Below are 16,598 nucleotides of genomic sequence, written 5' to 3'. Positions count from 1 at the left end.
AAGCCAGAACTGCTAAGCTTTACAACCCTTTTCCCTTTGGTTAGGAACAAGGTCAACAGTCCATGGGGTCGCTAGGGTCAGACACAACTTCGTGACTAAACCACCACCATAGGAACAAGGTAGGCGTATTTGTGCAAAAGCTGATTAAATAACTCTCCCAACAGGCAATGCTGTCACAAGCAGAAGAACAAAACAGCTTATTGGAAAAAGCCATTATAAATAAGCACATTTTGAATCGATGGTGATTTTTTAAAATTGATTATGAATTTAAGAATTTGGTTATTCTGCCATAGTCCTTCAATTTCTCTTACTCTGCAAATGTGTTACTACTGCAATGAGATTGGCTAGTGGGAGGTGGTTTTAGATACCAGTGAACTTTGCCATCATCTAAGTCAGGAGTATCAATAATTCACTTCCTGTCCTGCTGAGCACTCTCCATCTAAGTTGAGCCTCTGAAGGCTCTGCATAATCAATAAGAATGGCTGAAAATCTACAAGTAGTGTCTTCAACTTAAGCTCAGCATCTTTATTGAGCTTTTTTAAAAAATTATTATTTATTTATTTGGCTGTGTCAGGTCTTAGTTGTGGCAGTGGGATCTAGTTCCCTGGGCAGGGATTGAACCCATGCCCACTACATTGGGAGCACAGAGTCTTAACCACTGGACCACTAGGGAAGTCCCTGTTTGTTGAGTTTTAATTTAGTGTGTTTACAGAGTTTTCCAATCCTCTGTCATATCCTGCTGTAAAGAAGCATGTTAGGAGAGAAAATTGGATTTAATTCTCCAAAAAGGAGCTGTTCGAATGAGGGAGCATATTAGCCAAAAGGAATTCATTCATTCATTCATTCTTTTTTTTTTTTTAGAATTATTTCTTTGTAACTTTTTATTTTAATATTTGAAGCTTATGGAAAAGTTACAAGAAGTTGCAAAAGAATCCCTTGTACTCTTTCCCCAGATTCACCCATTATTAATATTTAAGCCCATCTGCCATATCAGTTTTTCCTGTATTTTTTCCCCTAAACTGCTTGAGATTAAGTTGTAGGGATCACACTATATTAGCCCTCAACATTTCAGGGTGTTTTTCCAAAGAACAAGCATATTATCTCCCACAGTCACAAAGAAATTATCAAGCTTAGGAAATTTAACATGATCCAGTACTAAAACCCTTGGAGAAGGCAATGGCACCCCACTCCGGTACTCTTGCCTGGAAAATCCCGTGATGGAGGAGCCTGGTAGGCTGCAGTCCATGGGGTTGCAAAGACTCGGACACAACTGAGCAACTTCACTTTGACTTTTCACTTTCATGCATTGGAGGAGGAAATGGCAACCCACTCCAGTGTTCTTACCTGGAGAATCCCAGGGACGGGGGAGCCTGGTGGGCTGCCATCTCTGGGGTTGCACAGAGTCGGACACGACTGAAGCGACTTAGCAGTACTAAAACCCACATCCATTTTCAAATGTTCTCGGTTGTCACAAGGTCCTTTATGGCTAATTTACCCTACCCGCCTACCACCGCCTTTCCCCCCACAATCTAGGATCCCACTCAGGATCCCACATGACAGTCATTGCCATGTCTCTCTGGTTTCCTTGAATTCACAACAGTTTCTCAGCTTTTTTTTTTTTTTGTCTTTCATTAAACAAATCATGTAAACGCACTGTTCTCACCCATATGGGCTGGAGCTTTGCCAGGCAAGGAGAAAACTTGCCTCTAACCTGCTCCCCCTCCTCGCCCTTCCAGCTGGGTCTTGTTGGTTTCTGTGTTTGGATAATCTGCTGTGGGCATGCCTTCGCCTCTCAGAAAGATGCCTCTTAACACCTACTGGGTTCTCTGGTCACCAAGCTGGATGTACTACCCAAAGCTTCTTTTCCCACCAGGTCTCTGTGACCAGTCTCATTGACTTAATGGGCTTGAAGTCCTTCCGGATTCTTCGAGCACTGAGGCCCCTGCGAGCATTGTCCCAGTTTGAAGGAATGAAGGTATGTTCTTTAGGCGGAATGGAGGAAAGTCAGCTAGCAGGGAAAGGTAGAGAAGCCATCTGCTCTTCTTGGGCTGGACATCCCTTCAATTGTCAAACTTTTCCTGGACTCCTTCCCATCTGGCCCACTGCTTAGAATTCAGAGGTAGAGAAAAGTCTAAGATATAGTCTTCACCTCAAAGCACTTCTGTGACAGTCGAGTTGGGCTCTGGCTTCCCTTCAGTCCTAGGGCAGGTGTCTCAAACACCATCATCAGAAGACACTTCTCAAGCGATCCTGTAGCAACCGAAAGGACCCGTAATGTAGGGAGCTGAGAGCAGGGCTTGCCGTGGGGTTGGGGTTCAAGGTTGGAATGTAAAGATGAGATTTCAAGAAATGCAGCCCCACACATCAGACCCATCCTGGGAAGATTAAGAGCTTGGTGAGTCTCACACATCTATTATGTTTTTCTTCTGCTTTGTTTCCTTAAGGTGGTAGTTTATGCTCTCATAGGTGCCATACCTGCTATTCTGAATGTTTTGCTTGTCTGCCTCATTTTCTGGCTCATATTTTGTATCCTGGGAGTAAGTCTGTTTTCTGGAAGATTTGGAAGATGTGTTAATGCAACAGATGTAAAATCAGTTATAGATTATAACATTGTTGCAAACCGGAGTCAATGTGAAAGTGGAAATTTCTATTGGCACACCCCGCATGTCAACTTTGACAATGTGTTAATGGCTTACCTTGCGCTACTGCAAGTGGTAAGTGTTGTCGGTTTGTTTTTCACTCTGGGGAAAGAACCCTTAAAAGAATCATAAACCATTTCTCAGCCAATAAAAATATAATGACCCCATTGAAATAATGGAATCAAACCCCAATTTCCTCATGGGACCTAATGCCCTCTGGAATTGTTCCCCACTGAGCATCGCCAACTTGATTGTCTACTGAGCTTCAACCTCCAAGACCCTGTAAGGGTTTGGACCTTGCACTCTGTCCTGTGGTGCCTTCTTCTCCTTAGCTCCAGCCAGAGAGACGTGGAGCCTCAGATGCCAAGCCACACCTGTAGTAACAGTTCCCTGTGGGAACAGTCCCATGTCAAACCATGGTTGCAAGGTCTTGGACAGATGGTACAAATAGATGTGGCATCAGGAAAGAATCTTAATCAGGTTCTTTGCATCAGCTGGTCCATAACTTCCCTAGGAATTTTTAAGGCAGAAATTTCTCTTGTTTTTAAACTTTTTATCTTGTGAAAATGAAGAAAAAATAATACAAAACACATGCCCATGAACTTTTTTCAGCTGTTCCTTTATGTAGGCATTCTGTCCAGGAAGGGTGGACCATCATCTTATATACATCTGCCCGCTGGACTTGCTGGCTTTTGTATGTTGATGACAAGTCAATAATGGTGTTCACGTTTCCCTTCTTTCATTGCAGGCAACATTTAAGGGCTGGATGGATATTATGTATGCAGCTGTTGATTCCACAGAGGTGAGCTTGTGTTCTACCATGCTTTAGAGTGCTAGGATCAAATCAAGAGAACCATGACTACATGGCCAGCCCAGAACTTCCCTCATCATAGTTCCAGTGGCCAGGGTTCTCTGCCTTTTTTTCATTAAGACAAACACTATGAAACAGGGATTAAAAGAGTTCTTATTCATCTTCCTCTGAGTATTACATCCTAGCATGCTCACAGCTCTGATGTTCTCAGTCTATTTCTCTTTCTGACAATTCCCTGGGTACAAGTGAGGTGAGCTTTTCTCTGTTCCTCTTTCTATCTGAACCTCCCTTTGCAAGATTATCAGCTTGCTGGATAATCTTATGTTAAATTATCAGTTAAATTAACTGAACATTAATTCTTTCTTTCCATTATATTGTTTCCAGACTAGTGCCTACCCTTAATTCAAACAAGTAGATGCCTGAAGCCAAGTGGGACTAAGGTTAGGTACTCTTCAAGGCAAAAGAGAAAAATAATTGTTTCAAATACTTATGTCCAATACAGTGGTTTCTATGGCGGGTGTTCAATAACAAATATCATAAGTACTTTGAGCAGATGATAGAGCTATCAACACTCATCTCTATCTTTGAATATGATTAGAGGAAAGAAAAGAGAGGTGCTCCTACCCCTATCCCCAAAATGAATAAAACCAGAGCCTTGTGAAGAACTTGGGCAGAAGGGGTCTTGGATGCTTTTGGTCATACCTCGAGCTAGGCCAGCTTGGTTGTAGTCCATTTTTGTCCATTCCAGAGCTTGATCATTCATTCATACACTCATTCAATGTGTGTGGAGAACCTCACGCCACAAGCTATGCCAGGCACTAGGGATTCAAGAGTGACAGAACACAAGCACAGACTAAATACCATCGTGTAGCGGGCTCTGTGGGGACGGTGTAGATGTTCATCAAGGATTGGTAGTTAAGCTCCTTTGCGTGAAATGGACATGTCCCTTCTCTGGTGGCCCTCTTCAGTTTGGCTCCCTCCAGTTATGTGTCTATATGGACATCCTCAAGACGTTTTCAAAGGACACACGCAATCCGTGCTACTCTCCTGCCTCACAGCCCTTCAGTGATTCTCTATCGCTTCAAAGAGAAGTCCAGATACTCCACCCCACCCCCTCCCCACTGTATGGTAGCACTCAAGCTGCACTGGGGGAAACTGAAAGAGGGGAAAGGGGCTCCCTGCAGGGCCATGGCTCACTGCAGGAGGCTGAGTGGTTAATGGTGCTGCTACCAAGCAGTTAGGATGGCTCATATTTTTCTCCAGTAACTGTTTTCTTCTTTCATTAAAACAATCCCTAACAGGAAGGACAACAGCCAAAGTTTGAGGCACGTTCTTGCATGTACCTTTACTTCGTAGTTTTTATCATCTTTGGCTCATTCTTCACTCTGAATCTCTTTACTGGTGTTATTATTGACAACTTCAACCAACAGCAGAAAAAGATAAGTATGGGGATTGTCCTTGTTTGGTACTTTTTACCTCCTCATTTCTCCAAAGAGCTTGGATGGAGCATAAATCAGTTCTAGATTGTTGTGCAAAGTAGCCTTTATCATCTGCATGAGAATGAAGAGGGAGCCTCTTAGAAAAGAGTCTTGAGGCTATGGCTGAAAAGGGACTGCATCAGCTGGGTTTTATTAATCATTGTTTTTATTCTTCACTCTACCCTCTTAAACAAAGGACATTGTTGAACTCTAATAGAAAAACAAATATCGGGATTAGTATTTATGTCAAATTTTAGTAATCTTGCAAGTGTATCTTGTTATTCAGGATAAAAAGAGTACAATCCCTGACTTAGGATAGTTCAATTTACATGACTTTTCAACTTTTTGATGAGGCAGAAGTGATATGCATTGAGTAGAAACTTTACTACAGGTTTTGAACTGTGATCTTGTCCTGTGCTAGAGATATATAGTACAATACTTTCCTGTGACACTGCGTAGCAGCAGCCACAGCTCCCAATCATCCATACGCTCACTGAGGATAAGCAGTAGATATATATTTACAACATTCTGTATCCATACAACCGTTCTGTTTTTCACTTTCAGTACAGTATTTGATAAACTAAATGAGATATTCAACACTCTATTTTCAAATAGGGTTTGTGTTCCATGATTTTGCCCAACTGTAATCTAATTTCTGGGCTTCCCTGATAGCTTGCAATGCAGGAGACTCCAATTTGATTCCTGGGTTGGAATCGAATAAGATCTCCTGGAGAAGGGATAGGCTATCCCCTCCAGTATTCTTGGGCTTCACTGGTGGCTCAGCTGGTAAAGAATCTACCTGCAATGCTAGAGACCTGGGTTCAATCCCTGGGTTGGGAAGATCCCCTGGAGAAGGGAAAGGCTACCCACCTCAGCATTCTGGCCTGGAGAATTCCGAGGACTGTATAGTCCATGGGGTCACAAAGAGTCAGACATGACTGAGCAACTTTCACACACATGTGAAAGCTAATTTCTAAGTGTTCTGAGCATGTTTAAGGTAGGCAAGGCTAACCTGTGATGTTAAGCAGGTTAAGTGTATTAAATGCATTTCAAGTTACATGCAATATTTTCAACTTAACATGGGTTTATCAGTATGTATAACCATTGTAAGTACAGGAAAAATCTACAAACTCTCCTCTTTCCATAAACTTGCATCCTGCCTCTCAATACCCAAGTCTCAGCAGATTTACTGAACTTACTTGGAAAGAAGATGGTGGGAAGAGACAGGTGTTTTTCCCTCGTGTGTTGTGACAAACACATATTTATTTTTCTGATTCAATAATCCATAGGGGCATTGTAGTAAATGTGGAAAAAAGATGAAGAGAAAAAGACAATTTAAATCATCCATAAGGTGACCACCAAATGATAACTATTTTAGATTAAGCCTCATCATTTTGGTACCATCTTTTCCAGGAACTGAACTGAACTGAACTGCTGCTGTTGCTGCTAAGTCACTTTTAAATAATACTAAATGTTTCTTTTACACTGTTGAGATTATATAATATTTTTAACTGTCTTCTCCATTAGTTATGAGTTCATGTCATGAGATCATCTTTATTATAAGAATTTTCATGGATGAATTACATCCCATATTATGGATAGATCATAATTTGTTACAACCATTCCCCCCACTCCCCCTTTTAAGGACATTTAGGTCATTTCCAAATTTCTTGCTCTTCTAAAATAATCATGAAGATTCTTGAAATTCTCTCTGTATATCTCTGATTATTTCCTCAGGATTTAAGGCATTAAAGACAGATTGTGAAATTGCCTTTCAGAAATGCTATGCTGGCTGGGTACCCTCCTTTTGTAAGACATGAAGTGCTTGTTTATTCTGTTCTCATCATTCTGACTTATATAATTTTAAATTATTTTTCCTAGCTTGATGGGTAAAAGTGTTATCTCACAGTTTTACATTCATTCATTTGACCATTTCTGAAGTTAAACACTTTTTCACAGGTTGATGGCCATAACTATTTCTTCCTTGAGTTTTCTGTTTATATGCTCTTTGTCTCTTCTTAAAATTGATATTATCATTTTTTCTTATGGTTTTATATAGTATGTTCAATTTGACTTACCTCTTACATTTTTGTAATGACATTTTAAATTTATAGACATTTAGCATATGTATGAAGTCAAGCTTTCAATCTTGTCCTTTTGCCCTCTTTTCTTGAATTTATATACTGAAGGCATTTCTCAATCCTAAAATCAGGTGGCTAAACATTCACCTTTGGTTTTTCCCTTGTTGTTTTGTGACCTTCTTTATTTTTCTGTTGAGCTTTTTTAAATCCATCTAAAATGTGTCCTGATACTGCTGAGCTTTCTTAGTGTCTGCTGGGAGAGTCATTCACAGTCCCAGGCAACTACGTGGCTGCTGTTACTCAGGAGTGTGCTATGTGGAGTCACCTCTGTAATATGCAGCTTGATTGCAACCAATACCTACAATCTGAATGTCAGGCCTTGCGATTTTAGATTTAAGCTTGCATTTGAAATCGCTGTTTTGATCAGTCCATAGCATTTTTGTTCTATTTTGTTTTACTTTTTATAATAGAAAATTTCAAACACTCACAAGAATATGGTAAAATGAACCTAAAATACCCAGCACCCAGCACAACATTTATTGATTTAAGAACATCCTTATACCTTCAGTGTCTTTCCCCACTGGATCCTTCCACTGGATCACATACATCACATTATTTCATCCACCAATTTTTCAGAACATATCTCTTTTTAAACATAACTACAATTTCATGATCATATCTAAAAAGTTTAATATGAGTTCTTTAAATTCATCAAAAATCCAGTGAAATGTTCAAATTTCCTCCAGTCTCCTATATTCTCAAAATATTTATTCATTCTTTAACTGATTAGTTGATTGATTATATTAAAGTTTGCTTCTTTTCAAATTAGGATTCAAATCAGGTCCTTGCACTGGATGACTTCCTTGCTCTCTGGATTGACAGTATGTTCTAGGCGTTGTTTGTACCCTCTTTGCTCCAGATCTGGAATCAGCCATTTCTCTAGGGAGTTCTGGGAGGTAGTGTTCTAAGACCGCAATCTAGAATGCTCATTGTGATTATTTTGAGACTTTTGCAGTGGGCAGAGCTACTTCAAATTTAGGACGACAAAGTTTTCACTTAACTAGTACATCTGTAGCTCCTCTTTTCCACACTGAGAAAGCTGGTTCTTGTGGGTACAGAAGATAATAGCTTTTAAAATTTCCATAGCTGCTCATTTTATTTATCTCACAACACACAAAGGGCAGTCTCATAATAACAGTATTAATACTATCATGATGCATGTGATTATTGAAGATAGTTAGTATCTGCCAGGCATCGTGAAAAAACCTGGTTAACTTCTAGGGCTGGGTTGTTGGTTTCTTTCTTTCTTTCTTTATTTTTACTGTAGCAAAATGGTCATAACATCAGATTTATCATCTTATCCATTTTTAATGTTACAGCTCAGTGGTGTTAAATACATTCATAATGTTGTGCAACCATCATCATCATCCATCTGTATAACTCTTCATCTTGTAAAATTGAAACTCTACACCCATTAAGCAATAACTCCCCGTACTTCCCACCAGCCCCTGGCAGCTCCCATTCCACTTTCTGTCTTCATGATTTTGACTATTCTAAGCATCTCATGTAGGTGGAATCATGCAGTGCTTGTCTTTCTGTGAGTAGCTTACTTCATTTAGCATAATGTCCTTAAGGTTCATGCATGTTGTTGCATATTGTAGAATTTCCTTCTTGTTTAAGGCTATGTATATATCATGTTTTGCTCTTTCATCCATGTATTGATGGGCAGTTGGGTTTCTTCCATGTTTTAGTTATTGTGAATAAAGGTCCTATAAACATGGGTGTGCAAACATCTCTTTGAGACCCTGCTTCAATTCGTTTAGGTCTATATAGAAGTGGCATTGCTGTATCATGTGGTGATATTTACAGTATACAAAGTTTCTAATTTCTCTACATCCTCACGGACACTTGTTTGCTGTTTTATTGATAGTAGCCATTCTAATGGATGTGAGGTGGTATCTCATTTTGATTTTGATTTGCATTTCCCTAATGATTAGTGACACTGAACATTTTTTCATGTGCTTATTGGCCATTCATATATCTTATGCTTATTGGCCATTCATATATCTTCTTTAGAGAAATATCTATTCAAACCTTTTGCTCTTTTAAAAATCAGGTTGTTTGTCTTTTTGTATTTATATTTTCAGAGTCCTCTATATAATATTAATCTCTTGTCAGATATATGATTTTCAAATATTTCCCCACTCTGTGTGTTGCCTTTTTACTTCATTGAGAGTGTCTCTGATGCCCCCAAATTTAAAATTATGAAGTCCAATTGGTCTGTTTCTTCTTTTGCCTTTTGTATCATATCCAAGAAATCATTACCAAATCTAATGCTTCTGTTCTGTGTTTTATTCTGAGAATTTTATTGTTCTAGATATTACATTTATGTCTTTGATCCATTTTGAGTTAATTTTTGTATATAGTGTTAGGTAATGATTCACCTTCATTCTTTTGTATGTTGATATCCAGTTTTCCTGGCTCCATTTGTTGGAAAGACTGTTCTAGGACTGTATTTTTTGGTCCATACTGTGGTGTAAATTTAAACCCCACACCCTCATCAAGGCAGGCTTGGATTCACAAATTATCAGTGAAGAGTATAGACTAAGACAATGTCCTGGTTGTTTTCTCTCCCCAACAGATATGTTTGGTTTTCTTCTTCACTCTTTAATGGCATCACTTGGAGAATTCCATTACCAACACACAGGGTTCTTAGACTAACCCCACTGTCTTTTCCCCATGACCCACTTGTAGCTATTAAATCCTAAGATTCTCATTTTTGCAGAAATTAGCAAATGCCCTTAGGCAAGCCATGACTTCAGGACCAATTTACTTCTCTTTTTTCTCTTGATTTTCAGATGATGGAAATTTTCCTTACTTTTTGGGCAAGTTCAGCTATATCTTTTAAAAGTAATTCTGTTCTATTTTATCCAGCATTTCTAGATGTTTTACCACTTCTCTCACCCAATTTCATGAAAATCCTACTTCATTTTTCTGTTCTTTATTACTCAGTGGTGAAGACACTTAAAGCTCTCTATTTTTTTTGTTGTTGTTGTTAGGATGGCTCTAGACAGATGCTTTTGGAAATGTTATTAGTGATATATGCAGTCGTATATTTAGGAGAATTTTAATTGTCACTTTTTAGGACTTTTCATTTAGATTTTTATTACTAATTTCTATGTTTGTTTCACTGTAGTTTGATTTACACAACCTGAAGTATGTTCAGTTTTTATAAAGCTTCTGTGGATGTTTGCAAAGAATTTATAGTCTTATTTATATTATAAAAAGAGAAATATAACTGATAAAAGTAACATTTCTCCCTTATTCCTTAATTTAAACCCTGTTTCCTTTAGGCCCTTCTTTATAGTCTCATTGTGCTTCAAAATGGAATTTTAGGAATTGTTGATAGAAATGCAATATAACTTTAAAACTATTTCTGAAAAATCAGAATTCATTTCCAAAGTTCTGTTAATGATAATTAGCTCTCATTTTCTTGACATACTTAGGTGGCCAAGACGTCTTTCTGACAGAAGAACAGAAGAAATACTATAATGCAATGAAAAAATTAGGATCCAAAAAACCTCAAAGGCCCATTCCAAGGCCTCAGGTGAGAGCACTTGATTGATTCTAAATACATAGATGCATTAAGTGGTGATGAGAAACTCAGATATCTGTAGTGCCATTCTCCTTTAATTTTTAAATTTATAGACTTGACCTAAGAACTCAATATGAACCTAGGTACACTGGTATATGACTCAAGTTCTTAGGAAAATCAGACATTCAGATTCAATAATAAATGCCTGGGCAACAGCTTAAATTTACTTTTTCGTGAGCACCTGAGAGCTGCTCGGGCTTCCCAGGTGGCATTAGTGGTAAAGAACTCGCCTGGCAATGCAGGAAATGTAAGAGATGCGTATTTGATCCTGGGGTTGGAAAGATCCCCTGGAGGAGGGCACGGCAACTCACTCCGGTATTCCTGCCTGGAGAATCCCATGGCCAGAGGAGCCTGGCAGGCTACAGTCCATAGGGTCGCAAAGAGTCAGACATTACTGAAGCAACTTATCATGCATGCATGCACGGGAGCTGCTCAGTATATACTCATTACAGTGATGTGAATTTAGCAGCTTGTTTGAATGTAATCTTGGCCAATTTAAAATGTATTTATAATATATTTTACCACCTTTCTCTGGTGTGAAATTGAGGTCATGCATACTTCACTTCCACTTCACAAGTATTTATGATAAACTTTCCATCTTAGGAGCGGACACACTTTTTCTGTAAAAGGCCAGACAGTAAATATTTTAAGCTTTGCAGGCCATGTGGTTTCTGCTGTTACTACTCAACTTTGATGTTGTAACACAAAAGCAATCATTATAGATAGAGAACAAATGTTCTTGGCTGTACTCCAGTATGACTTGATTTATAAACACCAAAATTTGGATTTCATGTAATTTTCATGTGTCAAAATTTTATTCTTTTTGAGTTTTTTCCCCCAAAACTCATTCTGAGTAAAACCTATTCTGAATTCATGGGCTATACTAAAATAGGTGATGGGCCAGATTTGGCTTACGGGCCATTGTTTGCTGAATCCTGCCTTATGAGGTACTTACAGGACTACTCTGTGCTTACAGTCCATTGAGGAGCTGGAATTTGAGAACATTAGATCATAAAGGCATACAACAGGCACCATTGGTAGTTCTGAGAAGTGAGTTTGGAGGCTTTCAAGACAAGGAGGGTCAGGGGCACCAAAAAGTTTGAGAGAGCAGTATGGAAGAGGGGCTTGATATCTGATGCATGTAGAGGACTTGGAGATTTTCATTCAAACATGAGGTCCCAAATTATCAAAGTGAATGTGAAAGTTGCTTAGTCATGTCCAACTGTTTGTGATCCCATGGACTATACAGTCCATGGAATTCTCCAGGCCAGAATACTGCAGTGGGTAACCTTTCCCTTCTCCAGGGGATCTTCCCAACCCAGGGATCGAACCCAGGTCTCCCACATTGCAGGCAGATTCTTTACCAGCTGAGCCACAAGGGAAGCCCAAGAATACTGGAATGGGTAGCCTATCCCTTCTCCAGCCGGGCCTTCCTGACCTAGGAATTGAACTGGGGTCTCCTGCATTGCAGGTGGATTCTTTTCCAATTGAGCTATGAGGGAAGCCCTAAATTATCAAAAGTATGTTTAATTTCCTGCTATTCCCAGCAATCAGAATAGAGCCAGGCATTAAGTATGTTTTCAATGATTTGTTGAATAAAGAAGTATGTTTTAGGGCACAAAATCCATCCCCCTAGGTTTAAACATTTGTGTTGCACTAAAAATGTCTATAAATGTCAGGACAACTGTTTAGAATTTATACAATGAAAAATTTTTACCAAAAGTTTAATGATAAAATTATATTTGTAGAGTTTTCATCTGACAACAGTATTTGGAACTTCAATTTATCTAAGTCAAATCTAGCTTTTAAGTACCATACTCATTTTCAAGTACTAATTTCACTTTGAAGTGACTTCACAAGGACAGAAATGGTAAGGACCTAACAGAAGCAGAGGAGATTAAGAAAAGTGGGAAGAATACATAGAAGAACTATACAGAAAAGGTCTTAATGACCCAGATAACCATGGTGGTGTGGTCACTCACCTAGAGCCAGACTTCATAGAATGTGAGGTCATGTGGGCCTTAGAAAGCATTACTACAAACAAAGCTAGTGGAGGTGATAGAATTTCAGCTGAGCTATTTCAGATCCTAAAAGATGATACTGTTGAAGTGTTGCACTCAATATGCTAGCAAATTTGGAAAACTCATCCATGGCCACAGGACTGGAAAAGTCAGTTTTCATTCCAATCCCAAAGAACGGAAATCCCAAAGAATGTTCCAGTTGTGCTTATTTCACATGATAGCAAGGTTATGCTCAGAATCCTTCAAGCTAGGCTTTAGCAGTTTGTGAACCAAGAACTTCCAGATGTTCAAGCTAGATTTAGAAAAGGCAGAGGAACCAGGGATCAAATTGCCAACATTTGCTGGACCAGGGAGAAAGCAAAGGAATTCCAGAAAAACATCTACTTCTGCTTCACTGACTATGCTAAAGCCTTTGACAGAGATGGGAGTACCAGACCACCTTACCTGTCTCCTGAGAAACCAGGTCAAGAAAGAAGCAACAGTTAGAACTGGACATGGAATGACTGACTGGTTCCAAGTGGGAAATAAGTATGACAAAGCTGTATATGGTCACCCTGCTTATTTAACTTTGATGTGGAGGCTACAGTCCATGGGCCCACAGAGTTGGACATGACTGAGCAACTAAGCACAGCACAGAGTGAAACTGAAAGTTGCTCAGGTGTGTCCAACTCTTCATGACCCCATGGACTATACAGTCCATGGAATTCTCCAGGCCAGAATACTGGAGTGGGTAGCCTTTCCCTTCTCCAGGGGATCTTCCCAACCCAGGAATCGAGCCCTGGTCTCCTGCATTACAGGTGGATTCTTCACCAGCTGAGCCACAAGGGAAGCCCAGGAATACTGGAGGTGATAGCCTATCCCTTCTCCAGCAGATCTTCCCATCCCAGGAATTGAACCAGGATACCCTGCATTCTCCGCAGATTCTTTACCAACTAAGCTATTAGGGAAGCCCACAGCACAGAGTACATCATGCAAAATGTCAGGCTGGATGAATCACAAACTGGAATCAGGATTGCTGGGAGAAATATCAACAACCTCAGGTATGCAGATGATACCACTCTAATGGCAGAAAGTGAAGAGGAACTAAAGAGCCTCTTGATGAGGGTACAAGAGGAGAGTGAAAAAGTTGACTTGAAACTCAGCACTGAAAAAATCATGACATCCAGCCCCATCATTTCTTGGAAAATAGAAGGGGAATAAGTGGAAGCAGTGAGAGATTTTATTTTCTTGGGCTCTCAAATCACCATGGACAGAGACTGTAGCCATGAAATTAAAAGACTCTTGCTCCTTGGAAGGAAAGCTATGACAAACCTAGACAGGGTATTAAAAAGCAGAGATATCACTTGGCCAACAAGGTCTCTATAGTCAAAGCTATGGTTTTTCCAGGAGTCATACATGGATGTGAGAGCTGGACCATAAAGAAGACTGAGCACCGAAGAATTGATACTTTCAAAGTGTGTTGCTAGAGAAGACTCTTGAGAGTCCCTTTGACTGCAGGGAGATCAAACCCGTCAATCCTAAGGGAAATCAACCCTGAATACTCATTGGAAGGACTGATGATGAAATTGAAACTCCAAAACTTTGACCACCTGATGCAAAGAGCTGACTCATTGAAAATGAACCTGATCCTGGGAAATATTGAAAGCAAAAGGAGAAAGGGATGGCAGAGAACAAGATGGTTGGATGGCATCAGTGAGTCAATGGAGATGAATTTGAGCAAATTCCAGGAGATTGTGAAGGACGGAAAGAGCCTGGCATGCTACAGTTCATGGGGTCACAAAGAGTCAGACATGAGTTAGTGACTGAACAACAGCAAACACTTTGCAGTTCTTATTTAAACTTGAGCCAACAAGAAAGGCAAAGAGAATTTTTATTTATATGTGCCTGATATGCAGCCATTGATTCAGTACCAGTTGGTCCCAGATTTGGAGTTAACTAAAAGACTCATGAGACACACATTTACTAGTTTGTTTCATGAAGGATGTGAAGCTGGCAGTGCCGCACACAGCTGAACAGAAGTTGCAGGGGCACATAATGCAGCTTCTGTCCTCTCCACTGCCCTGGGCTTCCCAGGTAGCTCAGTCGTAAAAGGATCCACCTGCCAATGCAGGCAGAGACACAGGAGACACAGTTTCTATCCCTGGATTGGAAAGATCCCCTGGAGGAGAACATGACAACCCGTTGCAGTACCCTTGCCTGGCAGGGAAAATCCCATGGACAGAGGAGCCTGGAGGCTGCAGTCCATGGGGCTGCAAAGAGGTGGGCGTGACTAAGCACCAAACACACATGCTGCACTGGACGTGTCAGAAGGCAAGAGGTGGACTTGAAGTGGGCATGGACTGCGCTCCCACGGGGGTGCTGCCGCCTCCACTCCTGACTCTGTTACAGCTTGTTTGTGCAATTCTCATCGGGGAGTAGGTGTGATCCCAGAGACGTTCCTGCATGGCTCTCCAATCATGGCTTCACAGTGAGTGATTCCGACAACCAAGTGCAGCTCAGTTAATGTCCAGCATTTATCTTAAACTCTATATTCCAGAGAGCAGTGCTGCATGAGGTAAACACAAAACCCGATCCCCTGGTGTCTGAATTTGAGCTTAGACTTTGAATCAGCTGTTAGCCCTTAACTGGGCTTCCAAGGTGGTGCAAATGGTAAAAAATTCACCTGCCAATGAAGGAGACACAAAAGACATGAGTCCAGTCCCTGGGTCAAGAAGATACCCTGGAGAAGGAAATGGTCCTCCCCTCCAGTATTCTTGCCTGTGAAAGCCTATGGCCAGAGGAGCCTGGTAGGCCCCAGTCCACAGGATCACAAAGAGTCAGACATGACTGAGCATGTTATAGTCTAGACAAGCTAGCCCTTAACTCCTCATAGATTTTTTTTTTAACTTCTAAAATCTACATATTATCTTTTGAGCTTTGGAGTAGCAACTGCATAGAGAGGAAAGTACAGCTGTTTTAACCTAAGAAGTGATGGATATTCTTTGCAGCAGTAAGACCAAGGGGTCTGGAATCATTTCTACCTAAAGCATTCCCACAAGGTAGCTTCATTACAGGCTTTAAGAATTATTCTGAGGTATAGAAGTCACTGTAAAATGACATAGAATGTATGTATAATACATTAAAATACATAGAATATATCTTAAAATAACATAGAGGTTTTTTTTTATCCTTTATCACATTTGGTAGCTTATATTTTTAATCTTCTCCATTTTCTCAATATTAGAGTTGAACTGTAAGGCCAGTGCTTACCATGCCCTTACATTTATTCTCAGCCTTTATTCTGCTTTCTTGGAGAGCATCCTTAAAAGTATCTTTTCTCCAGGTCCTTTCTGACTTCCGCGATGCATTCTCACATAGGAAATGCATTTGACTTTCAAGTTTCTTCTCCAGACTCCTTGATAAAAGTTTTAGAGCTCCTGGAGCAAAGTTTCAAAGACATCAACTTACATGTAATACCCTTCTACTACTATTCCAACCCTTTTTCTTCTCATTCCCTTTGCTCCCATAGTGACAGCATTCATTCTCTTGATGTTAGTTCATATCAGTTCTGAGGCCATGGAACTCCACATTTGCTTTCCAGCTCTCTGCCTGAGCTCCAGACCCATACCTCTACCTGGCCATGTCCCTTGGATGTCTCACTGGGCACTTCAAATTCCAGTGTGCCCAGGACACATCCATCATCTCTCCCCCAAACTTCTCATCACTGTTCTCCAGTTGATTGAATGCACCACCAAGCAGAAATTATAACCTCAGCCTTAACTTTCCCATAACCTACTCCATTAGAACACTCTTGGACTCCTGCTTCTACTTCCATATTAGTTCTTAAACCTAAAAACTCATGTCTTTCTGTACTGTTGCCACCACAAAACATCATCTTTTGCCCGGATTACCCTAACAGATGCCTGGGACTATA

The 16,598-nt window shown here is 40.1% G+C and overlaps 1 protein-coding gene across 1 annotated transcript in view; it reads left to right on the top strand.

Moving 5' to 3' along the window:
- The window catches only part of SCN11A (sodium voltage-gated channel alpha subunit 11), a 77,723-nt gene that overhangs the window by 52,343 nt on the left and 8,782 nt on the right, over positions 1–16,598 (top strand). Inside the window, exons 20-24 of the mRNA XM_068981943.1 lie at positions 1,874–1,975; positions 2,445–2,714; positions 3,388–3,441; positions 4,752–4,893; positions 10,516–10,616. Coding sequence (XP_068838044.1) covers positions 1,874–1,975; positions 2,445–2,714; positions 3,388–3,441; positions 4,752–4,893; positions 10,516–10,616 — 669 coding nt within the window. The remainder of the gene's footprint in view (positions 1–1,873; positions 1,976–2,444; positions 2,715–3,387; positions 3,442–4,751; positions 4,894–10,515; positions 10,617–16,598) is intronic.

The sequence above is a fragment of the Capricornis sumatraensis genome, chromosome 10 (assembly GCF_032405125.1).
Source record: "Capricornis sumatraensis isolate serow.1 chromosome 10, serow.2, whole genome shotgun sequence".
Taxonomy (NCBI): domain Eukaryota; kingdom Metazoa; phylum Chordata; class Mammalia; order Artiodactyla; family Bovidae; genus Capricornis; species Capricornis sumatraensis.
The sequence above is the reverse complement of the archived record's forward strand: the minus strand, read 5'-3'. Positions and strand labels throughout refer to the sequence as shown.